This window comes from Pan paniscus, chromosome 1 (assembly GCF_029289425.2).
Source record: "Pan paniscus chromosome 1, NHGRI_mPanPan1-v2.0_pri, whole genome shotgun sequence".
In the NCBI taxonomy this organism is placed as follows: Eukaryota; Metazoa; Chordata; class Mammalia; order Primates; family Hominidae; genus Pan; species Pan paniscus.
Genome location: NC_073249.2, coordinates 19,916,897 through 19,942,889, shown reverse-complemented (window position 1 = coordinate 19,942,889; position 25,993 = coordinate 19,916,897). Strand labels below are relative to the sequence as shown.

The following is a 25,993-nucleotide window of genomic DNA, read 5'->3' as shown; positions in this document are numbered from 1 at the left end:
ACAGGGCGGCCTCTGGCTGGACACCTGGGGCCTACTGCCTCCTTGTTACACATTAACCAAGTTCTGGCCTCCATCGTAACAGCGTCAGGGAAGTTTTTTCCTGGCTGACAGCCGCAGATGATGACCGAAGACAACGTCTTAACTGAGACGGGCCAATTTGGCAAATGGACTGCTTTCCTCCCCAGTGCGGGCACCTTCCTCCTCTGTACGGCAACTGGACCCCACTGTCCCCAGCCCTCTGTCACCCCCAAACCTGCCCACCGCCCGCCTCTACCCGACCCTCCCTCAGGGAAATCGGGACTCAGCCCCCAACGCCCCCACCTGCCGCTCTGCCCAGCTGGGCGCACACCGCCAGAGGGCCCAGCCCGCGCACGTGCTTTCGGCGCGCGCCGAAGTCCTCATGCGCCCCGCCCCGGCCTCCCCGTGCGCACGCGCGAACGCGGGGTGGGCCGGGCCTCGCGTAGCCCATCTCCTCTTCCTCCTCGCGGTCGCGGCCGGACGGAGGGTGGAGGGCCCTGCGCCTGCGCGGAGCTGGAGTCCGGCTGGGCCGCAGCCGCTGGGAGACCGGCGGTTGCCGTGGGGACCGGTCGGGCCCCTCCCTCCTCCGGTCCCCCGCCCCAGGTCCATCCCCACCGAGACGCGCCGGCGGACCGCGGGCGAGTGCAGCCGGTGACCCGGCGAGAGGCGGCGCCGCTCCCAAGATGTCGCAGACGGCCATGTCCGAAACCTACGGTACGAGGCCCGGGCTGGCGGGGCGCGCGGATCGGGCCGCGGGGGTCGTCGGTGGCGCGGGGCCGGGCCTGGGCTGCGGGGGTCTTGAGGGTGGCGGTGGTGCCGGCCGGAGCCGGGGGACGGATCTCGGAGGTGTCTGGGCTTGGGACCGGGATGGGGGACGCGGGCCGCTGGGGGCTCGGGTGGGGTAGCGGGTGCGCGGGGCGCGGGGGGGCTGTGCACAGCGCATTGGCGTGATCCGCCTTTTCAAGTTTCCTCCTGCTCTTTCTCTGCTCTTGCACTCTTAGCGCTTTTCCCCTCTCAGTCTAATGTAAATAACTGAAGGTTTGGAAAGCCAGCTTGATGTTCCGTTTCAGCTGCGATATTATCCCCAGCGAGCCTGTGAAGGGCTTAGGGCGACGCCTGTGTTCCTCAAATACTTCAGTTTGACCTTTCCTGGTTTGGAATTCCTTGCTTTACATTGGGATTACAGTGAGGAGTTATTAATAGGCTAATTCATTCATCTCTTCCTCCGGAGACCTCTTGCTTCGTTTATTTCTCCCTCCCTCTCAGTGTTTTTTAGCCTTTTCTGGGTTGCATTTTGGCTATTTATAAACATGTCTTGTCTCCTTCTTAAGACCGTAAGCACCTTGGAAGCAAAGCCCTGGCTGTTTAATCTTTGTTTCCCCTGCAGCACCCAGACCTGGAGGTGCTTGACAAATACTGTTTTGAATAAGCGAAAGCTTTCCCAGTGCATATGCTGTGTGCTTTTTTTTTTCTCCCCTTTTTTGGCCTTGCGTGGTAAGAATAAACAACTTGTACTTTGTATCAGAGTTGAATATTAATAGATGTTTACCAGTCCCTAATCACTCTTTCAGATGTATGTATTCTCAGATTAAGACTTTGATTTGGAGTTTTACAGTCCCAGAGAGAGGCTCAAGTTCAAAATTACATACCTCAAGCCAAATTAGTCCTGTCTCCATCTGTCCTGGCATGCTGCTTCCTTCTCTGCAACAAATACTGTGGAATGGCATTAGGGAAGCGGGCACCGTGCTGGGAGGGCTGTACGTCCTGCAGAAACACAGCAGACACGGCTCTGGTCTCATAGAGCGTAGTCTATTGAGGGAATGCAGTATTAATCCAATTGTGATACTAATGAGTGAATAATTAAAAACCAGGCAAGAGTTCTGAAGGAGTGTGGTCCGTGAAAGTGTGTTAGAAAAGATGACCCAGACAGGGGTGTCAGGGAGGCATTAACCAGGCAGCACGCAGAACATCTCAGGCCTGTGGGTAACTCAAGAAGGGTGTGTTTTGAGCACCACGCTGGAGAGGTGGATGAGGAGGCAGAGAGGAGAGGGTCTTGAGGAAGGCGTCAGTTTGTCTTGTAAGAAAAAATGGGAACTTTTGGAAGGGCTTCCATGCTGGGGTCACAGTGCATTTGGTCCACCTTCAGTGAGTGACTCCTGTGACTGGTACTGCCCTGTTCTTGGTGACAAAGGGGCATGACATCTGTTCCTAGAAGGCTTAGGAAATCCTCCCGTAAGTCGATGCCTTCATCAGGACAAGTGTTTGCAAATGTTTCTGCAAATGGCAGTGGTCTGGTTCTTCCTGTAGAGAACCACAGTCAGAAATGTTGTAAGGAAAACATGGTCTTTAGCAATTTTTGGTTACATCTTTGCACTTCTTTATTTTCAAGTGCTCTTTAGGCCTTTGCGGCTTAGTTTCTTTAACCTGAGTAAGGAGCACGGAGCACTAGGGGAAGGGTGGAATGTCCAAATAAGAAAAGCAAGTGGGGGTCATGAATCCGTAAGAAAGGATTGGAAGAGTTCAGGAGATAGAGCTTTTATGTTTCATTTTTCGTATACGCATGATAACAACTGATAAAATAGAGCATATCTTTGGCATCTCCACTTCAGACACAGTTAACTGAACTTTTGAGCTTCACAGATTGATTACATTCTGATCATAAGGCTTTGACCATTAGTATTCTTATTTCATGGTAACTTCCAAGTATGTTTTTACTTTGCAACTCTGAATTGAATCTTTTCTTCTAATAGAGGAAATTAATCGAAAACTAGTAGAAACTAATAAATAGAAAATGAGGCCAGAGGTGATGGCTCACGCCTGTAATCCCAGCACTTTGGAAGGCCGAGCTGGGCGGATCACTTGAGCTCAGGAGTTCGATACCAGCCTGGCCAACATGGCGAAACCCCAGCCCTATTAAAAATACAAAAAATTACCTGGGCATGGTGGTACGCTTGTAGTCCCAGCTACTTGGGAGGCTGAGGCATGAGAATTGCTTGAACCCAGGAGGTGAAGTTTACAGTGAGCCAAGATTGTGCCACTGCACTCCATCCTGGGCAACAGAGTGAGACTCTGTCTCAAAAAAAGAAAATGAGTTTTAGAAGGAGCAAGCAGGACAGTTGAAGTTTGCCAAGCTGAAGTAAAAGTCACCTAGAACCAAGTCCTAGGCTGTCACTTTGACGTATCAGTGGCCATATTTATACAGCATTGTTCCTTAAAAGTGAAACAGTCAGGCTCTCTTCTGGACATTTGCCTCTGAGCTGGTGAAGGAATGTTTGCCTAACCTTTAAACTCCTTTGTACTCTGTGCTTATTTGCTCTTCTGTGAAAGGAGGCTCTGTGTAGCTTGACAGAGAGATGAGGAATGAAATGTACTGGGTTTTTGTTTCCCTTTTTTTTTTTTTTTGAGACGGGACCTCGCTCTGTCACCCAGGCTGGAGTGCAGTGACACAATCACGGCTCACTGCCACCTCCATCTCCCCATCTCAAGTGATCCTCCCACTTCAGCCTCCTGAGTAGCTGGGACCACAGGTGCATGCCACCACACCTGGCTAATTTTTTTTTTTTAATTTTTTTTATAGAGACGAGGTCTCTCTCTGTTGCTCAGTCTCATCTCAAACTCCTGGGCTCAAGTGATCCTCACGCCTCCACCTCCCAAAGTGTTGAGATCACAGGCATGAGCCACTGTGCCCTGCTGAAATGTACTGTTTATGAGCTACCTCTCATTAATGTGTTCATTTAATATGCTTTTTAACATATTAAAACAGTATTTCACCTTCCACAGACTGAGTAGTGTTGAACATTTTTGTTGCTTTGAAGTCACCACATGAATACTATACTTTATGTAATATCGTGAAACAAATTGAAATCGTAGGTTTTGGATGAAACCCTTAGTCTGAATATGAAACAGTTCTACCAAATGCCATTAGATACACTACATTCTTAAAGCCCTGGCCAGTTAGTATGGCTTGGGACTTCCCAAGGAACTCTGCTTCAGCCATCTGAGACCTGGGAGATTACAAATTGGCTGAAAGTAATTTTGATGCTAAGCAGCGATGTTCGGAAAGGAGCTGAAAAGTATACGTAGTGGAAAATGCCAGGAATTTCTTTTAAAATTAAGTGCTGGGGCAGTTCGAGAGTGAGGAAAAATCTAATACAAAATCTCTACATATATTAGAGTTTATGCCGTCTACAATGGGAATAACAAATGAAACAGAAGAATACAATTCAAATTGCTGGTTCTATGCTCATTTTTATTAAAATATACTCTTAACGTTTTTATTTGGTGCTTCATTTTGAAAACAGCACAGTATTACAGTATTTGCCGTATAATTTTGAGAATTATCAGAATATTTTCCTTAAAAATGTATCATTTTAGGCTGTTCAGGTTGAATTGTGTTCCCCAAAATATCTGTTTAAGTCCTAACCCCTAGTACCTGTGAATGTGACCGCATTTGGAAATAAGGTCTTTGCAGATGTAATCAAGTTAAGATGAGGTCATCATACTGAATTATGGTGAGCCTTAATTCAGTGACTGGTGTCATTATAAGATGAGGGAAACTTAGACACAAATGCATTCAGAGAGAAAGAGATGTAAGGATGGAGGCCAAGATTGGAGGGATGCATCTACCAGCCAAGGAGTGCCAAGGGGTGGCTGGCAACCACCAGAAGCTAGAGAGAGGCAAGGAGGGATCCTTCCCTTGAGCCTTCAGAGAGACCTTGACCCTGTCAGCACTCTGAATTTGAATGCCCGGCCTCCAGAACTGTGAGACAATAAACTTCTGTTGTTTTAAGCTTCCCAGTTTGTGGTTCTTTGTGATGGCAGCCCTAAGAAACTAAAATAATAGGCTTTGCTCATCAAAATACGATTCATGAGAAATTTAGGATGACAAGGCAAGATGGAGTGAAGAAGATATCCTTGGTAAAGGAAATAGCATTTCTTTTCCCTTTTTTTTTTCTTTGAGATAGAGTCTCGCACTGTTGCCCAGGCTGGAGTGCAGTGGCATGATCTCGGCTCACTGCAACCTCCACCTCCCGGGTTCAGGCGATTCTCCTGCCTCAGCCTCCCAAGTAACTGGGACTACAGGCGCCCGCCACCCCACCTAGCTAATTTTTTTTTTTGTATTTTTAGTAGAGATGGGGTTTCACTATGTTGGTCAGGCTGGCCTCCAAACTCCTGACCTCATGATCCCGCCCTTCTCAGCCTCCCAAAGTGCTGGGTTTACAGGCGTGAGCCACCGTGCCCATCTGTAAATAGCATTTCAAAGTCACCTGGTTCCAATAAAGTATGAAATAACTTGCTGTTAGGGAAATCACCCCAATTGCCCTTTACCTTAATTTCATGAAAGATGGAACAGGTAAACGTGTCAACAAAGGAATCCTGTAACACCAAAACAAAGGACATTTCTTCAAGTTGAATAAATATATGATTATACATGTTTGTCATTTTCTTTTTCTCATTCACTGAAAGCTGGTGAACATTTCAAGTACCAAAGTTTGGGAAACATTGCACCAGTGGCTTATCAAACTAATGTGCACACGAGTCCCCTGGTGTATTAAAATGTAGATCCTGACTTGGAGGGTGAGGGAGATCGGCATCTGACCAGCTCCCGGGCTGTGCAGGTGCTGTTGGTCCAGGGAGGCATGTAATGACTCCATGCTCGAGAACTTTGAAAACATGGTTTTTTGAAAAAACAAAATATTATTCTTTCTCATGGTCATTTGAACTGTAAAGTATTCCAATCCATGCCTGTGACTTTACTGCTGATGCTCTGATGACTGTAACATCTATATTTCTAGTCACATCCTTCACTCAAACTACAGATCTTTTTTTCAGCTACCTAACTACACCTGGGTGGCCTACAGGTATCTGAATGCAATACGTCCCAAACCCAACAAATTATTCACGCCTATGCCCCATCTTCTATTTTTCCTGTGTTTGCCTAGAAGATAAAGTTAGAGTCCATTTTTAATTCTTCCCCATCCTTACCTCCTGGATCTATTTGGTTTCAGAGTCTTTTGAGCTGACTTCTTAACATGGTTTAAGTTACTGTTTACCCTGAAAGATGCAAAGGAAAGTTAAATTAGGGCCAGTTTACATGATTAAAAGGTAAGCAAATTGGGTTTCATTCCAAAGTTCTTCGTCGTAGTGACTTGAGCAGCTGTGCTGACTATCTTACAGCTTGCCACACAGCATCTGCCCCACTGTCCCTAGGCAGCTTCCACAGCACCTGGAACCTGGGTTCATGAAGATACGAGAGCCTCCTGGGCCAGGGTGGGAGTAGTTTTCCACTTTAGAAGAACTATATATCTATATATAATATAGATATATATAATATATAGTTTATATATAAATTATTTACAATTTATATATAATTATTATTTATATTTATATATATAAATTATTATTATATCAGTGGAAAGTAACAAAGAGTTGGCCTGCTAAGTAACTGGCTTCCTCACATCAGCCTCCTCAGTGCGTGTGATCCCAGCGAATGGGTCAGGAAAATCAAAGACCCAATCACGAACCTGGAGCAATTGTTGGGAGTCTGTGCTGCAAATGTTAAATTTACAAGCGTCAGGATTCCACTGTGCCGACGACGTTTAATTCAGGCTTAGGTAAACCGCAGCTCCTACAGGCACACTGCAGAGTCCCATGATTAGCTTTTGCTGCCTGTTCCACCTCCTTTACTTCTTATTCTTCCCGCTCCTCTACAGGTCGTGTGCTCTTCTGCTGCCCAAACCTTCCACCTCTCCTAACCAGCATTTCATCAAGGTTCCCACTGTTCAATTCCTCCCTGACCATTGTACCAAAACTTTTTGTCCTTTAAAGTACATGTCATCTTATATTCTGTCCTCTGCCAGCTCCTCGTTGCTGTTATCTGATGACCCTGGGGATAGTCCTTTTTCAACAAGGTCATCTATCATATGGTCTTGCTCTTTGCTCCAACTCCTGACTGATCCTAGGTCACTGCATTGTCCTTGCAGAGGTCAATCAACAACTCCGCTCCACAGTTTCTTGACTTTAGTCAAGATGAAGTCAGGTCTCTTCTACCACCTCTTCAGGTACTCACTTCCCTGACTGCTCCCTGGACTTTGTCACCTATCCCATTCTGACCACTCCAACTCCATCCAGTCTTCACTGTAAGAGCTTCAGGCTGCTGGTCCATCTCTTCCCTTTCTTCTTTTTTTCTGAGACAGAGTCTCACTCTGTTGCCCAGTCTGGAGTGCAGTGGCACTATCTCAGCTCACTGCAACCTCCACCTCCTAGGTTCAAGTGATTCTCGTGCCTCAGCATCCTGAGTCGCTGGGATTACAAGTGTGCGCCACCACGCCTGGCTCATTTTTGTATTTTTAGTAGAGACGGGGTTTCACCATGTTGGCCAGGCTGGTCTCGATGTCCTAACCTCAAGTGATCCACCCACCTTGGCCTCCCAAAGTGCTGGGATTACAGGCATGATCCACCGTGCCTGGCCCCTTTCTTCTTTTCAGGCAATGAGCTGCTCTCTCTTCAGATAAGACTCATGGCTTTTCCTTCCACCTCGTCCTTCTTTTTCATTCAACTACACACACTTTGCACAGCTCCAGCCCTGGCTACCCAGCCATCTGCCTTGCCTGCTGTGCAGACAGAGCTCCTTTTAGATTGAGATCATTGCAGATGTATGGTCTCTGCTTCCAGCTGGGTACTCAGTAATACTTAGCAATCATTTTTCTTGTCCTGGCCACCTCTCTCTCCACATCAGCTATTTTAAACCTTCACACATCTCCTCAAGCCCATTCTCTCACTCCTAGTAGATGACCACCAGTAGATGTAAGGAAAAGATGCGATGTCTGCAAACTTGCTTACCTCATCCTTAACCCTTTCCATGTTGTCTCAGAAGGTCTCTCTTGTCTAAAACTAACCCCAGCCTTCTACTTTGGACCCCATCTCTAAAGCTTCAGGTCCCCACTTCACCCATCATGTCTGTTCCCCTCCTTTCCCTTTCCACTGGTAGCTTCCTGACTTTGCGCCTTCCTCCTTTAACCACCTCTGTCTCTCCTTTCCCTCACAGCTAAACTGCTTATAAGAGCTGTCAGTACTTTTTGTCAACAGTTTTACTTGCTTCATTCTTCAACTGACTGTAATTAGGATTTTGCCCCCACCTGAAATGATGTTGGTTTCACCAGAGATGCTGATGATCAGTCAGTGGACACTTGGCAGCCTTTATCTTACTTAGCTTCTCTTTTCATATTCGGCCCTTATAAGAACTGCTTCCCCAAGTCTCCACTGTGTTGGCTTACAGGTATTTTCAACTTAATCTCTGAATTGGCAACTTATTATTTTGCCTTAAAGCCTATTCCTTCTCAGAACCTTCAGCATCTCTTATCTCAGTTTTCGTAATCACAGACCCTAAGCCTTTAATTCCTAAAGAAGGAAACCTTCTTTAAATGACTCCATTCTACCCAAATTTTAGTGCTTTACCACAGCACTTAGCCTTTTCTGCCAGGAAGTAGGACACATGAACTGTATCATACAGTCAGAGGCCATACACCCGTGCTTCCTTTCTGACATTTGGAAATCTTGAAAGCAAGACAATTGCTTGGGGAAAAAACTAGGAAGGCAGAGGTCATCGTGTCTGCTGAATATGGCTTAATTTTCTTGAACACTCAAGGTCATCATTGACTATCGACTGCTGCACAGAATGTGCTGTGCTATTACGGCCACTTTCTAGCTCATCCCCTGCTGTCCCCATCTGCCTTTGTGCCTGTAGTTCACAGTCCTACTTTAGTATATACCTTTGATCTGCTGCAGTTTGGGGCATTAGGTAATAGAGGCTGCTTGAAGCGAATGTAAAACAAGTCAGTCAATTCCAAATGAGGTGTCTCCTGTAGAGTTAATCTTTTTTGGCTTTATGTTTGCTATTTCAGTGGCTAGGAGACCTTTTTTTCCTGGTCTTTATTTTGTCTGTGTTCCTGAATGGCTGACATTTGCCCAAGATTGAATTCTAATTATTTGATACCTTTCCTATTATCTCATTTGACTTTTCTCATACGAAAAGTTAAAAGTACATTAGTAGGATGTATCTGTTTTAGATTTTCTGTTTTGGGGTGTGGTCTTTCCCTTCAATCTTAATTCATTCTGGAGAAAACCCTTATCAGGTGAATATAATTATCATAAACTGAATGAGAAAAATTTATTGTGAATTTGAGCCCTCAAGTTAACGTTCACTATAATAAACACCAAATCTAATTTAAGTGGGCACAATTATTTAACCAGTTCACACTTAGTTATATAACCTACATAGGCATTTTCCCTTCATTAATTACTCTGTAATATGGCTATTCACCTGTTCCTGTTAAGCCTTTCTGTAGTTGTTAAGCACTATACACTTAACATATAAAACATACACATGGTATGCTATATTATATGTCATCCACTGTTAAGCAAGGAAAAAGAAAAAACCACAGATATAAAAATACAAAATAAACCCATAAAACTAGTACAGATTCTGCCATATTCTGATATGGAGTCATGATGAGTGAGATCATCATTGCTGCAAACCAGCAAACATTGAACACTCTGAGTGAACATGATGCATTCCTGCCAGAATGATTTCTGTGAGATCCAGATAATTCAGCACTAACTGAAACTCCTCATGAAGTTGGATTCTCATCATCTACCAAGGAATAATTCATTATCTCCTTATAGTTTTATCTGTGTTATCTAAATACATGTATCACCACACAGAAAAAGAATTGATGCACAGCTCAGCTGCTTATCTGCTGCTCCTTCCTTCTGGTATTGTTTCCTTCTTGAATCCTTTGCTAGTTCTTCCAGTTTGGGGACTGTGCATAGTAAACGTACAGAGTCATTGTCTGATAATATCACGTATTTTTTTTTCCATTAAGCTTTCTATTTTGAGATCATTGCAGATTCATATAGTTTTAAGAAAAAATACGGAGTTCTCATGCACCATTTTCCTAGTTTTCTCCAATGGGAAAAACTTACAGAACTATTGCAGAGTATCACAACTAGGATATTGATGTTGACACAGATACAGGACACTTCCGTCACCACAAGATCTCTCCTGTTGCCCTTTTATAGGCACAGACTTCCTTCCTGTCACCACATTTTCCTTAGCCTTTGGCAACCACTATTCTCCATTTCTATGATTTTGTCATTTTAAGAATATTATATAAATGGAATCTTGCAGTTGCAATTTTTTCGGATTGACTTTTTCACTCAGTATAATTCTCTGGAGATACATCCAGGTTATTGCATGTATTGACAGTTTAATCCTTGTTATTTCCGAGTAGCATTTCTTGTTATGAGTGTACCAAAGATTGTCTAACAATTTACCTGTTAAAGAACATCTGGGTTGTTTCCAATTTTGGGCTATACCAATACAACTGCCATAAACATTCATATACAGGGTTTTATATGACTCAAAGTCTTCATTTCTCCGAGATGAATGTCTAGGAGTGCAGTTACTGAGTCATATGGTAATTAAATGTTTAGTTTTATAAGAAACTGCCAACCATACTGTTAACATTTTACTTAATGTTAAAATCTCGAGCTGTAATGGTGGGTTTATCTGTTCGGCCTTTTAATTCTGTTAGTTTCTGCTTGACATATTTTACACCTGTTTGGCATATACATGTTCAAGATACCTATATCTTATTGGTGGGTTTACCCTTATGTATTAATAGTTATGTAATGACCCTTTCTGTCTCTGGTTATTTTCTTTGTTCTGAAGTCTATTTTATCTGATATTAATACAGCCAGCCCTGTTTTTCTTTGATTAATGTTTGTATGATACATCCTTTTCCATTCTTTCAGCAGTCCATATCATTATAACTGAAGTGAGTTTCTTGTAGACGGTGTATGATTAGGTCATGCTTTTTAAGTCAGTCTTCCAATCTTTGTCATTTAATTGATTTATTTATTCCATTTACATTATTGTAATTATTGATATTGTACGACTCAGGTTTGCCATTTTATTTCTGTTTTCTTTTCCAGCCTGCCTTGACTGGCCATTTTAAAGAATTCTGTTTGATTTACCAAGAGTGCTTTGGAATGTATCTCTGCTCATAGCTTTTTCAGTGGTCACTCTGTGTATTACTTCATATATACATAACTTATCATAGTTTTATATATATATATATATATCATAGTTTACTGTTGTCATCTTTTTATCCTGTCTTGTTTTAATTGTCTTAAATATTTCCTTTACATATTTTAGAATCATATAGATAATACTATTTTTCTTAAACAGTTAAACATAATGAAGAAAACTCAAGATAAGAAGGAAAGCCTATTGTATTTGCCCATGTTTTTGCTTTCCATGTTCTTTCTTCCACTCAGATGTTCCAAGATTCCTTCCTTTATCATTTTCTTCCTGTTTAGAGAAATTCCTGTAGCTATTCTTTTGCAGGCAGATTTCCTGGTGATAAATTCTGTTATTTTTTTTTTAAATCAGAGAATGTCTTCATTTACCCTTTATTCCAGAAAAATAGTTTCACAGGACATAGGGCTCTGAGTTGAAAGGTTTTCTTTCTTTGAGCACTTGAAAAATACAGTCACTCTCTTATAGCCTCCCTGGCTTCAGATGAGAAATCTGCTGTTATTTGAATTGTATTTCCCTTGTAGATATGGTATCATTTTTCTCTGGCTACCTTTCAGACTTTTTATTTGTCTTCAGTTTTCAGAAGTTTAATTATGATGTATCTTGTCATGGACTTCTTTGAGTTTATCCTGTTTGAGTTCATTCAGCTTTTCAAATCTGTAGGTTTATGTCTCTCACCAAATTTAAGTTTTCAGTGTTGTTTCTTAGAGTGCTTTTTTCAACCACTTTCTCTTTGTCCTCTCCTTCCAGGACTCCAGTGACATGAATGTTAGATCTTCTTTATTGTCTCCAGGTCCTTGAGGCTCTGTTTATTTATTTCAACCTTTTATTCTTTGTTGTTCAGATTGGATACTTTATCATTTTGTCATCTAGTTCACTGATTTCTTTCCTGTCACTTCCATTCTGCTGTCAAGCCCATCCACTGAACTTTTATTTTGGTAGTTTTATTTTTCAGTTTTAAAATTTCTATTTGGTTCTTCTGTGTATCTTCTAGTTCTTTGCTGAGACTTCTAGTTCTTTGCTGATGATTTCTAATTTTTTCATTTGTTTCAAGCATGCTTGTGTTACTTGTTGGATATGACGACTGCTTTTAAATCTTTGTCAGATAATTCTAACATTTGTCATCTTGACATAGGAATATGTCTGTTACCTTTTTTCATTCAGTTTGAGGTCTTCCTGGTTCTTGGTATGATGAGTTTTCAACTGAAACGTGGATATTTTTATATTATGTTATAGGACCTTAGATCTTTATTTAAATCTTTTAATTGTCTTCCTCTCTTGGACACTACCTTATCACTGCCATCATGTCTAGATTCTGGAATCTAGAAGTTCAGATTCCCCACTTGCTTCCATTGACACATGAGAGGAATTCATCTTGTTACTGCTGGGTAAGGATTAGAATGTTCTCGTCCCTCTTTCCCTGGTGACCTCCACTGACACTGTGCCAGGGGCACAGAAGAGCTCATTACACAGCCAGCAGAGATGAAAGCCCTAGCTCCCTACTTGGTCTTCTCTGACACCATCTTTGTGGGGATATTGATATGCCTGGTTGTAGCCTTGCAAGGGTGGAAGTTTAGGCTCCCCATTTGGCCTTTGCTGGCATGGGTACAGGTTGGACTATAGTTTTTGCTGTGGTGCTTGGCTAGAATAGAGTCATTATTGTGTAAGAGTTTTCCTCTCTCTTGCTTGGCTGCCCCTTTTTTGGTCCCATGGCTACAGAGAGCAGGCTTTTGCTAGGACTTTTTTCGTCTGCATCCATGGGCATTTCTGGGTTGCCAGCTTGTTCTGCTCCAAGCCTAGGATACAAGAGGCAAAAAGAACCCAGGGAACTTCCTTCCAAATCATTCCTTGGGCCCTGAAATCCCTGGTACACTGAAATCTCTGGTACACTGGCCTTCTTTTGCTCCACTCTTTCAGAGTCTTTTTTTTTTTTTTTTTTTTGAGACAGAGTTTCATTCTTGCTGCCCAAGCTGGAGTGCAGTGGCACAATCTTGCTTCACTGCAACCTCTGCCTCCCAGGTTCAAGCAATTCTCCTGCCTCAGCCTCCCGAGTAGCTGGGATTACAGGTGCTCACTACCACGGCTGGCTAATTTTTTTTATTATTATTATTTTTAATAGAGACACGGTTTCATCATGTTGGCCAAGCTGGTCTCAAACTCCTGACCTCAAGATGATCCACCGACCTTGGCCTCCCAAAGTGCAGGAATTACAGGCATGAGCCACTGCGCCCGGCCTCAGAGTCTTTGATATTTCTTTTCTAGGGTGGTTTTTTTTGTTGTTGTTGTTGTTTGTTTGTTTGTTTGTTTGGACTGAGTTTTGTTCTGTCGCCCAGGCTGGAGTGCAGTGGTGCAATCATGGCCCATTGCAACCTCCACCTCCCAGGTTCCAGCAATTCTCCTGCCTCAGCCTCCTGAGTAGCTGGGATTACAGGCACCCACCACCACGCCTGGCTCATTTTTGTATTTTTAGTAGAGACGGGGGTTCGCTGTTGGCCGGGCTGGTCTCGAACTCCTGACTGAGGTGATCCACCTGCCTCAGTCTCCCAAAGTGCTGGTATTTACAGGCATGAGCCACCACGCCCATCCTTTTCTAGTGTTTTTAGTTGTTCTTAGTGAGAAAAATAGGAAAAAGTTCTTCTACTCCATTGTCTTGGAAGTGGAAGTCCACCTGGGCTTTAAGGGTAATTTTTTTGCACATCAAATGCAACAGTGATGGGTTGTTGTTGCCCCTCTTCTCAGCCCTGTGAGGATAGTACCCCATTGCTTTCGGACCTTTGGAATCAAGACACCTAGTTTCTTTACAAGCCTTCTTTCCTTTCTTTCTTATTGCTTTTACAGTCTTCATGTGTATTCTGCAGTTTCACAATTATGTATTTATGTGTAGATTTCTCCTTATTTATTCTTCTCATGGTTCAGAGTTATTTTTTATTTGAACAATCCTTTAATTTTAATTCTATAAAATTCTCAGCCATTATTTATTTTAACATGGGCTCTCTACCCTCATTCTCCTATTTTTTTAATTTCAAAATTCCTGTTAGACCCATGTTAGATCGTTTCCTTCAATCCTCCATGTCTCTTGAGTTCTTTTATATGTTCTGTCCTCAGCTCTCAGTACTGCCTACTGGTGATCTCCAGGTTTTATTCTGATTCACTAATTCTCTCCTCAGTTTTGTCCATTTTACCCTTTAACCTATCCGTTGAATAATTAGTTTACAGGCAGAGTGCTCTGTCACCCAAGCTGGGGTGTGGTGGCACGATTCTAACTCACTGCAGCCTTGAACCCCTGGACTCAGGTGATACACCCTCCTCAGTGTCGCAAGTGGCTGGGACTACAGGTGTGTGCCACCACACCCGGCTAAGTTTTTATTTTTATTTTTTTTAGGAACAGAATTTTCATATGTTGCCTAGGCTGGTCTTGAACTCCTGGGCTCAAACAGTCCTCCCTCCTTAACCTCCCAAAGTGCTCATATTACAGTTGTGAGCCAACGCGCTCAGCCTGGAACTTTTTAATGCTAACAAAATTCTAATAGCATTATTTTTAGTTTGATTGCCTATAACCATGTGAATATTATGAGAGGTTGAATAGGCTTCATCTCTCAGTGGTGATTAACATAGTTCTTAAGAAACTGGTGACAGAGCTAGGCCAAGCATCAGTAAAGGAACACACTCTTGGAGCTTAATTGAGGAGGGAGTGCTTGATCTGATCTGGAAAAGAGTGTGGAGGTGACACTTTCAAAGCTACAAACAGGGGAGCCAGGAATACAGAGCAGAGCCTTTGAGGCCACAGAAGGACTCAGGCAGCAGTGGGGATTAGCAGTGGTGGGTCAGGAGCAAGGGTAAGGAGTGGTCTTAGCAGCTGAGTCAAACGGGGAGGAGGGAGTTGGTGTTCTGGTACTCCCGAGCTCCTAAGCTCCTAAGCTATGCAGAATTACAGTTCCTTGGTAACAGAAAAAACAAAGTGAATTAACATGGGTAATATGAAGTTACTGATACTACATCATGCTAATTAAAAATTTCCATTTGGAAATCCTTTATTTCCATTTTATAAAAAATAATATCCCAAATTAAATATATTACTATGTGTAAAGAAGGAGTTATTCAGTTTGTCATTGAATCAGACAAATTTCACACTTGAAGTGCTGACCTAAACTTGGCTTTTGCCATTACAAATTACAGATGAGGGAAAAGAAGCAAGACCACGTAAATCTGCAAGTGCAGACAAAACTTATTTTTTTCCTTTTCCCTTTTCCCCTGCTTTTTAAGAAGAAGAAAGAGGTAGACTCTTCAAAGTCTACCAGGTTTATTCTTTTGTACAGAGAAACACTTGAAATTTCTAAACTAAGTTTGCTGCCAATTGAATATGCATATTTCTTTGAATAGTGGCTAGCAAAGGGACAAGTTTTATTCATTCCAAGAGTAGTTTTCAAACTTTCACCTTGCAAAGTAATTATTCAAAGAGCACAGTTTGGAAAACCACTGAATTAACATGTCAGCCAAATATCTAAAATCCTTAAATGTGAAAAGGTAAGTCAACATGTGTATTGTCATTTCACAAGATACTCAGTTACCTCTTTTTCCTGTTATATTAACAACTAAGATACTAAATTTGATGATCATGATCTAAGAAGAAATTCACAGCACCATTTTGAAGTTATTTTCACAGTCTCTTTTTATCTTTCAGATTTTTTGTTTAAGTTCTTGGTTATTGGAAATGCAGGAACTGGCAAATCTTGCTTACTTCATCAGTTTATTGAAAAAAAATGTAAGTGTCATGAAATTAGTCATTCTTCTGTGCATGTCTTCTGAGAGCCCTCTCACTCAGATTTGTTTACAGTAAAACTTAAACTTTTTTCAGAGGAAAAAAGTAATAGTTTGAAACTATTTTGAAGGGTTATGTTATTAAACTTTGGGTGATGTGATTTTTTAATTAAGTTAGCATTTCTATTTAACAATGGTTCAATATATGGTTACTTCTACTGTACATTTTGCAGATGCTGAGAGACCATATAGTGATGTTGAAGATAGCAGAGGGGTTCTGTGGCAGGAATCCTATTTCCTGACAGAGCAGCCAGAGAAGCTCTAGGCATACATTTTGGATAAAATAACAACATTTGGTCCTCATAGTGGGCTTGTATTGTAGTTAAGGCAGTTGCTATCATCAATTCTGTTTTATAGGCCAGAAACAGACCTCTTGACCACACAGCCCATCTTTTACCATCGACCTTCACTGTTTTGGTAAAGGAGGTTGAATTTTTTATTTCAAACTATGTGAGACCTTGGAAGGCTGTAGAAGACTAGGTTTGAAAGGCCCTTAAAACAAAAAATGCTTTTTAATAATGGAAAGAATCATGGAGAAAGTCCTGTCTAGTTAGTGGCAGGTGGGTGAAGGCTCAAAAACAGAGTGTCTTATTTAATTAAGTTTATCTTAAGAAAGTATATGTGAGGCATCTAGGTAGGTGGTGGGTAAGAAGGAGAAAGAACCAGTTGGGGTGTTTTGGCAGAAAGCTTTGAAGAATAATAAAATCCTAGAAATTTACTCTGCTACTTCCATTTTCATCACCCAAGAGCTTGTTGGAGCCTGTTTGTTTAGTGACATGGACCCAGTGTGGCTTAGTCACAGAACTGGTCCTTACTGAATTTAACAAGTATTCATTCACTGGATAGTTTATTTACAAGTTGCCAAGACTTTGTGTGGTACAGTCTTAGAAAAGAATACCCAGAGGGTACTGGGCCAAGTACCCAGCTTATGTAATCATTCTGTCCTCCTCAGAGAACTCCCCTGCATGGTCCTCTCCGCAACTCCTCACAACAGTAATGAACAGAAGGTCTCTCTTTGTAACCAGGATGCCCCTGGCCTTTAGTTACTATTTTTTTAAGGATTTTACCCTGCATTTTTCCTGGTAGTTTACTCCTAATGGAATTTCCATACTAGTTCTATACTGTCTGGGCATGAAACAGACTAGCATAGTCACTGTAACCATTTATCTACCCTCTGCCCTGTAAATAATAAATCCAGTTGCCAGTGGCATCCCTGATCTCTGAAACAATTAAATTTTGTTCTGCAGTTACAAAATATAAACTAGCCAATGGACTGTATAGCTGCGATATTCAATTTTAGCTTATCTGTTTATCATCACAGAAATGTTCTTTCATAGGCAGTGTATTCCCGCTGGGTTTAGCAAAATACTTATTTTGCCTGTCTCCTGCCCATTCAAATAGTACTAATTTCTCCAACAAATTCATCCCAAATCATTTCCATAGAACACTACGATTAATGAAATCTCAAACACCTGTAGCTTGCATAGGGTTTTGTTTTGGGGTTTGTTGGAGGGTGTTTTGTTTTGGGGTTTGTTGGAGGGTGTTTTGTTTTGGGGTTTGTTGGAGGGTGTATTGTTTTGGGGTTTGTTGGAGGGTGTTTTGTTTTGGGGTTTGTTGGAGGGTGTATTGTTTTGGGGTTTGTTGGAGGGTGTATTGTTTTGGGGTTTGTTGGAGGGTGTATTGTTTTGGGGTTTGTTGGAGGGTGTATTGTTTTGGGGTTTGTTGGAGGGTGTTTTGTTTTGGGGTTTGTTGGAGGGTGCTTTGTTTTGGGGTTTGTTGGAGGGTGTATTGTTTTGGGGTTTTTTGGAGGGTGTATTGTTTTGGGGTTTGTTGGAGGGTGTTTTATTTTGGGGTTTTTTGGAGGGTGTATTGTTTTGGGGTTTGTTGGAGGGTGTATTGTTTTGGGGTTTGTTGGAGGGTGTTTTATTTTGGGGTTTTTTGGAGGGTGTATTTTGGGGTTTGTTGGAGGGTGTATTGTTTTGGGGTTTGTTGGAGGGTGTTTTATTTTGGGGTTTGTTGGAGGGTGCTTTGTTTTGGGGTTTGTTGGAGGGTGTTTTTGGGGTTTGTTGGAGGGTGTTTTATTTTGGGGTTTTTTGGAGGGTGTATTGTTTTGGGGTTTGTTGGAGGGTGTTTTATTTTGGGGTTTTTTGGAGGGTGTATTGTTTTGGGGTTTGTTGGAGGGTGTTTTATTTTGGGGTTTGTTGGAGGGTGTATTGTTTTGGGGTTTGTTGGAGGGTGCTTTGTTTTGGGGTTTTTTGGAGGGTGTATTGTTTTGGGGTTTGTTGGAGGGTGTTTTGTTTTGGGGTTTGTTGGAGGGTGTATTGTTTTGGGGTTTGTTGGAGGGTGTTTTATTTTGGGGTTTTTTGGAGGGTGTATTGTTTTGGGGTTTGTTGGAGGGTGTTTTATTTTGGGGTTTGTTGGAGGGTGTATTGTTTTGGGGTTTGTTGGAGGGTGCTTTGTTTTGGGGTTTTTTGGAGGGTGTATTGTTTTGGGGTTTGTTGGAGGGTGTTTTATTTTGGGGTTTTTTGGAGGGTGTATTGTTTTGGGGTTTGTTGGAGGGTGAATTGTTTTGGGGTTTGTTGGAGGGTGTTTTATTTTGGGGTTTGTTGGAGGGTGTATTGTTTTGGGGTTTGTTGGAGGGTGTATTGTTTTGGGGTTTTTTGGAGGGTGTATTGTTTTGGGGTTTGTTGGAGGGTGTTTTATTTTGGGGTTTTTTGGAGGGTGTATTGTTTTGGGGTTTGTTGGAGGGTGTATTGTTTTGGGGTTTGTTGGAGGGTGTATTGTTTTGGGGTTTTTTGGAGGGTGTATTGTTTTGGGGTTTGTTGGAGGGTGCTTTGTTTTGGGGTTTTTTGGAGGGTGTTTTTTCTTTGGTTCAATTTTTTTCCTCCTTTTCCCTTTTCCTCTCCTTTTCCTTCCACTCACTGTTATTTCTTTAGAATATTTAACCATTCAAATACAGTAGTTGAAACTGTCTCCACCTCATTACTTACTGAGTTCCACACCTGTCACTGGGCGTTATGCCCTTCAGAATGGTACGCTGGTATGTCAGGAGTCACCATCTGTGAGCATCTTAACAGTGCACAGTTGGATGTGGTTCGGATATGGCAGGGCTACCTTCAGGCATAGGTTTTTAAATGTATGATTTGTTTGAGGGTTTTGAGAAAAATCTTTATGTCTCTTTGAGAATAGGGGCTGTGTGTGTTATCTTTAAAACTAAATGCATCTTCTCAGTGGAATGTTGGAGAAATGAATGGCTAGAGTAATGTCCATTCCCCATTGATGTAACTCTTGGTTTTAGTGTCACTTGTTTAAATCTATAAGCCTGTTAATGTTCTAAAATTAAATATGCTGTTCTTGTTTTTCTTTTTTAGTCAAAGATGACTCAAATCATACAATAGGAGTGGAATTTGGTTCAAAGATAATAAATGTTGGTGGTAAATATGTAAAGTTACAAATATGGGATACAGCAGGACAAGAACGATTCAGGTAGCTTTTCTCTAACTTAATAAAAATATTTGAAAATTTGATTTAAAATAATTGATGATATTCTCTCAATATATAAGGTCTCACTCCCTCCCCAACACACCCCTTCCTTGTCCTAATCTCAGAAACTTCATTTTTGGAAACTTTGATTGACAAGACAGCTAGTCAGGTTAGCTCTCTGCAGCATGGATTGCTAAAGAATACAGGAGGATCTCCGCGCAACTGCATTATAATTCGGAGGCTGACCCATTCTCAGGAGGATGTGGCACTGTGTATTGTACAGTATGTTTCTAGATTCAAATCAAAGCACAAGCTTGTTTTTCTGTGTTCCTTTTTTAAAGAAGAACTTTTTAAAACCTCTTATGAGGGTTTGTTTTGTTTTACATTAACTAGAGCATGTTCTGATGTTTGATACACACTCCACAAAATATTCTCTCCACACTTTAATTACAATAGGGTCATAACTGAGGCTCAGAATGACTTCAGTCACTGCAAATGAGGTTACATGTTTAGTATTCTGTAACTACTAAAGCAAGAAAATAGATTAATATTTTAGTTGTGGTTTTTGCACAGATGCACAAAGTCAGAACTGATATTCATAGTTTTATAATTCAGTGAAATAAAATCCACCCCATTTGTAAACATTTCACTTGAAGTTGAGTACATGTCGTATATTAAATAATTGAAGTTTGGCTGGGCACAATGGCTAATGCCTGTAGTTCCAGCACTTTGGGAGGCCGAGGCAGACCTCCTCAGCTGAGGTCAGGAGTTCAAGACCAGCCTGGCCAACATGGTGTAACCCCTTCTCTACTAAAAATAAAAAAATTAGCCGGGCGTGGTGGCAGGTGCCTGTAATCCCAGCTACTCTGGAGGCTGAGGCAGGAAAATCGCTTGAACCCAGAAGGTGGAGGTTGCAGTGAGCTGAGATCACGCCATTGTATTCCAGCCTGGGCAACAAGAGCAAAACTCCATCTCAAAAATTAATTAAGTAATTGAAGTTCAATAATTGCTTCAAAAATACCATAACCACCTTTAATCACCATCATTTTTCTGGAAGCATTGATTAAACATGGTGGATTCAATTAGACATTTATGTCTTCCCTCTCAGAACCCCACTGAAATATCTATTAAGTAACTGAAATTGAATTAACTCAAAAAAGCCAAGATTGAGTGAGCGCACAATTATGATTGAGAGATTTCCAAAAAAAATCTTAAAGATAGGAAATAGATGGTGCTCTGACAGCAGAAGGAGCTCCACCTTAAGTGCTGTAATGGGGGAAGCCATTTCTTCCTCCGGAGTCCCAGAAAAGGTCAGGATTTGGAATCATCAGGTTCTACAGGAGGTAGAGGTTACAGAGGTTCATGTTTACACACGAAATAAGAGGTTCAGTCTTGTACGTTGAAATGGAGTCTAGACTCAAGGTCATAAGGCCCACCTGAGGGCATGGGGTCAGGCCTGAAAAGAGGGAAATTAAGTGAAAATGAAAGCCTCTGGCCCCCAACCCACCTCCCCTACCTCTTCCCTGGTCGCTGGCAGCCAGGTGTGTATGTCCCACATAGGAGAAAGGAGCCTTCTCTGCAGAAAAATGAATAGTCAGAAAGGGAAGGCTTGAAGGTACTGACATTTTGCTTTCCCAGTCAAACAGCCCAGTCTCTATCCAGTCATCTGAAAGTGAAACCCTCCAAGCCCACCTGCTCCACCCACACATAAAGAGCTTCTTTTAGACTTTTTCATTCCTTGCTCTTAATGATCAGGCAGAACTTTGAAGAAAGTTTCTATAGCAAAAGAGAGAGCTCAAAGTAAAGAAGCTGGAACTTTGAGGGAGTAAGAAAAACACACTAAAACCACAGTATCCTTAGGAAGAAGAGCAGAGATTGCATTGAAGTACGTAATAGAAACAAAGTCATACTTAAAAAGAGCAATCAGAATAATATGTTAAATAAACTCATGGTGAAAAATGGGAGAGATGACATAAAGAATCCTCCAGAATTAATCCAGAAGATGCAATGACTATTAGGAGTTCCAGAAGAGAGAAGAGCAGAGAGAATAATAGAAGAAAATGTTTCACTGAAGGAATGAGATTCCAGATTAATTGGCCCACCTAAAATCAAACATAGTAAGGAAAAAGTCCAGACCAGAGCGTGCCATGTGAAATTTCAGAACACCACAGATGAAGTAAAGAAGACCAGAAAGGTTCCAAGAGGGAAAAAGCAGCCACATATAAAGTGTGAAAAATGGAATTGCTTTGGACCCTTCCACAGCAACATTGGAAGCTAAAAGAAATGGAAGCATTGCCTTCAAAACTCAGGGTGAAATAATTCTTCAACCTAAAATTCTAAACTTAGCCAAACTGTAAGTGTGCAAGTAAAGGCTGAATACCAACAGATGTGCAAGAATGAGGAGGAAGCCAAGATTATCTTTCTTAGAGACTTCTTAGAAGTGTACTTTCTTAGAAAGTTTAGGAGGATATACTTCACCAGGACAAGGGCATGAACCCAGAAAGAGGAAAATGAAGCCAGCAGGAAGATCCAGCTCAGAATGGCACAGGTCTAGAGGGACAGTGAGGGAAGACTAAGACAGCAGTCAGTATGTGATGGCACTGCCCTTCCAGGAGGACCAGGGGAACAAGTGAGGGGCTCTGTAAGAGCTCATGACTCTGTCAGAGCGGGGAAGAAACAGCTCTGAAATTCAGTTTCCTAAACCTTTTGTAGAAATGAGAAGAAAGAAACTGTAAGATCCATGAGTGTAAGGGTTTTTGAGTTTTCTGTTTGTTTCTCCTGTGCCCAGAATAGTGTCTAGCACACAGGGGCGCAGTATGTGCTCTTTTAATGACTTAATTAAAGGAAACCCAGTTACCAGAAAGAGAGAACTCACCTCACTTGCGGAGAGTAGGGCTCCCAGAGAGGAGTGAGGCAGGAGATGGCTGTGTTTAATTTAGAGACTTTTCATGACATTTCACCTTAAAACTATCCACATGTATTATATTGGTTAAATTACTTTTGTAAGAAGATGTGGCACATATACACCATGGAATACTATGCAGCCATAAAAAATGATGAGTTCATGTCCTTTGTAGGGACATGGATGAAATTGGAAATCATCATTCTCAGTAAACTATCGCAAGAACAAAAAACCAAACACTGCATATTCTCACTCATAGGTGGGAATTGAACAATGAGAACACATGGACACAGGAAGGGGAACATCACACTCTGGGGACTGTTGTGGGGTGGGGAGAGGGGGGAGGGATAGCATTGGGAGATATACCTAATGCTAGATGACGAGTTAGTGGTTGCAGCGCACCACCATGGCACATGTATACATACATATGTAACTAACCTGCACATTGTGCACAGGTACCCTAAAACTTAAAGTATAATAATAAATAAATAAATAAAAGAAAAAAATTTAACACCTCAAAGTAGTACTCTTAAATGTGTAAATTTGTATGCTGGAGTAATTTGTATAAGAAACCATTTGTCAAGACAGTGTTGTAAAATAAATTTGAAAGTAAGATTTTAAGAAGTAGATGTGATACAGCTTATCTTGAAGAGAACTTGTAGTTCCCTCTTCCTCTAGAAGCTAGGTGCCTGCTGAGCAAGAATAGAAAGGCGCTGCCTCTTAATAGATGTGAACAAGCGAGGCCTTTCCCCCTGCCCTAGGAGGCTGTGGGGTGAAGAGCAAACAGTCCCCTCTGCACCTCTACCTGCCACCAGTCCTTAAAGCGTGTGCCTCTCTTGATAACAGTCTCAAGGCAGAGAGGAAAAGCTTCAAGCTACATGAAGACCTTGAAGCTTCCTGACTAAGAGCTAAAAAGTACATTTAAAAGTAGCTCTTCTTTTCCAAGTAGCAAAGTAATAATTAGTAATTTTGTTTGTTTGTTTGTTGCAAGCTGCACGGGTTTCTTTGTTCTCCAAAGATAGTTCATTTCTCTGGTGTCTTTTTTTTTCTGACATCAAGTCTATGGGGTTTTTCTTCACACCAGCCAGTCGGATTCTCTGACACCAGCTGGGTGTCCAACACTTCAATTCACTTTTGACACTACCCAGAGTTAAAGGGGACCCTCCAGGCTAAGGGCTTAGTCTCCTAGACTGCCACCCCCGCTTCAGACACCAGTCACAACTGAAATGCCCAGGCTTCCTGCACTTCTTGGCCAAATACAGATCTGGCAGTTCCCACACTCTCCATCCCTCACATCCCCATCAGGTTGGAGAATTTGTTAGAATGATTCACACAACTCAGGAAAAACATTTTTCCTGGCATTTACTGGTTTGTTAGATAGGTGTCAATTCAGGCACAGCCCGGTGGAGGAGATGCTTAGGAGACGAGATATGGGAATGGGCCACCTCCCAGCACCTCCATGCCACCACCAGCCCAGGGGCTCTCTGACCCCCATCCTTTTGGTTTTTTTGTGGAGGTTTTATTACAAAGGCACGATTGATTAAAACATTATCCATTGATGATTGACTCAATCTCCAGCTCCTCTTTCCTCCCCAGAGGGCTGAGGTGAGGCTATAAGTTCCAGCACTCTCCTCACACAATGAGGGCTCCCACAGCCAAAGCCCTGATCCCAAGGCTCTCTAGCCTGCTACTCTTCCCACAGTTATCTCCTTGGCTTACAAAAGACACCTTTATCACTAAGGAAATCACAGGGGTTTGGGCCTCTGTGCCAGGAACCTGGGACGAAGACCAAATATATATTTTTTAATTTAATTAGGCCACAGTTAAGTTCTGGGAATGTCTAGCTAGCAGTAGTCCAGGCCCTGTGCTAGGCACTGGGATCCTCTGGTGAGTGAGACAGCAGAGCCCTGCCCTGTGGAGGGGAGGCAGGCAGCCAACACAGAGACAGAGACAGAGCATCCCACCAAGTGGGATGGTGCCACCCAGGAGACAGCGCGCTGAGATAGAGGGGGTCCACTGGATGGGGGTGCTTGGGGAACGTTGCTGAGGAGATAGTGTTAATGAGACCCAAGGGACAAGGAAAGCCAGCGGTGTGACGAGCCCAGACAGGAGTGGCAGGGGCTGGGAGCAGGGAAGAGAATGGGGCCAAAGGGACAGGTACAGTGACAGGGATGTCCTGTCGTGGGCCTTGATAAGTTGGGTTGCTCTGAAGAATGGACTGTGGGCCACACATGGCAGCAGGGGCAGCAGCGTAGGCAGACACAGGATTTGTGTAGTGTAGGAGACCACTAGGCTGGCGGAGTGAATGTGGAGGTGCACAGGAATTGAGGATGAATGTGGAGCTGATTTGCTTTAGAAACAGGGTGCGTGGTGATGCCTCTTCCTAGGCCAGGACGGGCCTGGAGGGTGGGACCAAAAAGAGTTCTGCTGTGCAGATGTTAAGTTTGACATGTTTATCAGGCAGTCTCATGGAGATACGGAGGCAGCACTTGGATCTGAGCTGGAGACAAAATTTGAGTCGAATGTTAAGAGAACCCAGGACCCAGCTCTGGGGAATCGCAATCCTAGCAGGGCAGATTCAGAAGAATGACCAGAGCCAGAGACGTGGCTGGTGAACGGGAGGAAGACTAGCAGAGTGCAGGGCGCAGAGGCTGCGCGAGTGAGTGAGGACAGAAATGCCCACGCCAGCTTCGGTTGCAGAGAGGGTGGGGACCTTGACAGGCTTTTGGGGAGTAGCAGAGATGGACACTAGGTTGGCGGTGAAGAAGAGGAAGCGCAGGTAAAGACAGCTCTTTCAGAAAGTTGGATGTGGGGCCAGGCGTGGTGGCTCACGCCTGTAATCCCAGCACTTTGGGAGGCCGAGGCGGGTGGATCATCTGAGGTCAAGAATTCGAGAACAGCCTGGCTAACATGGCGAAACCCCGTCTGTACTAAAAATACAAAAATTAGCCGGGTGTGGTGGCGGGTGCGGCTACTCAGGAGGCTGAGGCAGGAGAATTGCTTGAACCTGGGAGGCAGAGGTTGCAGAGAGCTGAGATCGCGCCATTGCACTCTAGCCTGGGTAACGAGCGAAACTCTGTCTCAAAAAAGAAAGTTGGATGTGGAAAAGAGCAGACAGTGGGACAGTAACTGAAAGGATTGTGCAGCATATTTCTGTTTTGTGTTTTAAGATGGGCGGTACCAGAGCCAATTTATTTTTATTTTGCTAATAGGAAAAATCCTGAACTCCTGGCTTTTTTTTTTTTTTCTTTCTGTTGCCCGGGCTGGAGTGCAGTGGCATGATCATAGCTCACCGTCACCTCAAACTCCTGGGCTCAAACAGTCCTTCTGTCTCAGCCTCCTGAGTAGCTGGGATTACAGGTGTGTACTGCCATACCTGGCTAATTTTTTGTAGAGACAGGGTCTCTCTCTCTTACCCAGGCTGGTCTCAAACTCCTGGCCTCAAGCAGTCCTCCCTCCTGGGCCTCCTAAAGTGCTGGGATTATAGGTGTCCGGCCACTAATGGGAAAAATCTCACAAAGAGGGTGAGATTGACAATGTAGGGGAAAACATGTATGACCGAAAGACGCCTTCTTGAATGTGAGAGTGGGTATGACATACTGGGACACTCAGTTTTCCCGTAGTAATAGGGCAGGGACACAGGTGGGTGTAGGGCCGTGGTGACTATGGAT

At 42.8% G+C, this 25,993-nt stretch overlaps 1 protein-coding gene across 5 annotated transcripts in view; it reads left to right on the top strand.

Moving 5' to 3' along the window:
* Positions 1-455: 455 nt before the first annotated feature.
* The window catches only part of RAB4A (RAB4A, member RAS oncogene family), a 35,196-nt gene continuing 9,658 nt past the window's right edge, over positions 456-25,993 (top strand). The window contains exons 1-3 of one of the 5 annotated variants that reach the window (XM_003824456.6): positions 456-732; positions 15,801-15,881; positions 19,309-19,423. In XM_003824456.6, the coding sequence (XP_003824504.1) occupies positions 702-732; positions 15,801-15,881; positions 19,309-19,423 (227 nt within the window). In that variant the 5' untranslated portion in view covers positions 456-701. Of the gene's footprint in view, positions 733-15,800; positions 15,882-19,308; positions 19,424-25,993 lie in introns of those variants that run through there. The other 4 variants (XM_034948632.3, XM_008978164.4, XM_055104111.1 and 1 more) reach the window with 4 other exon arrangements.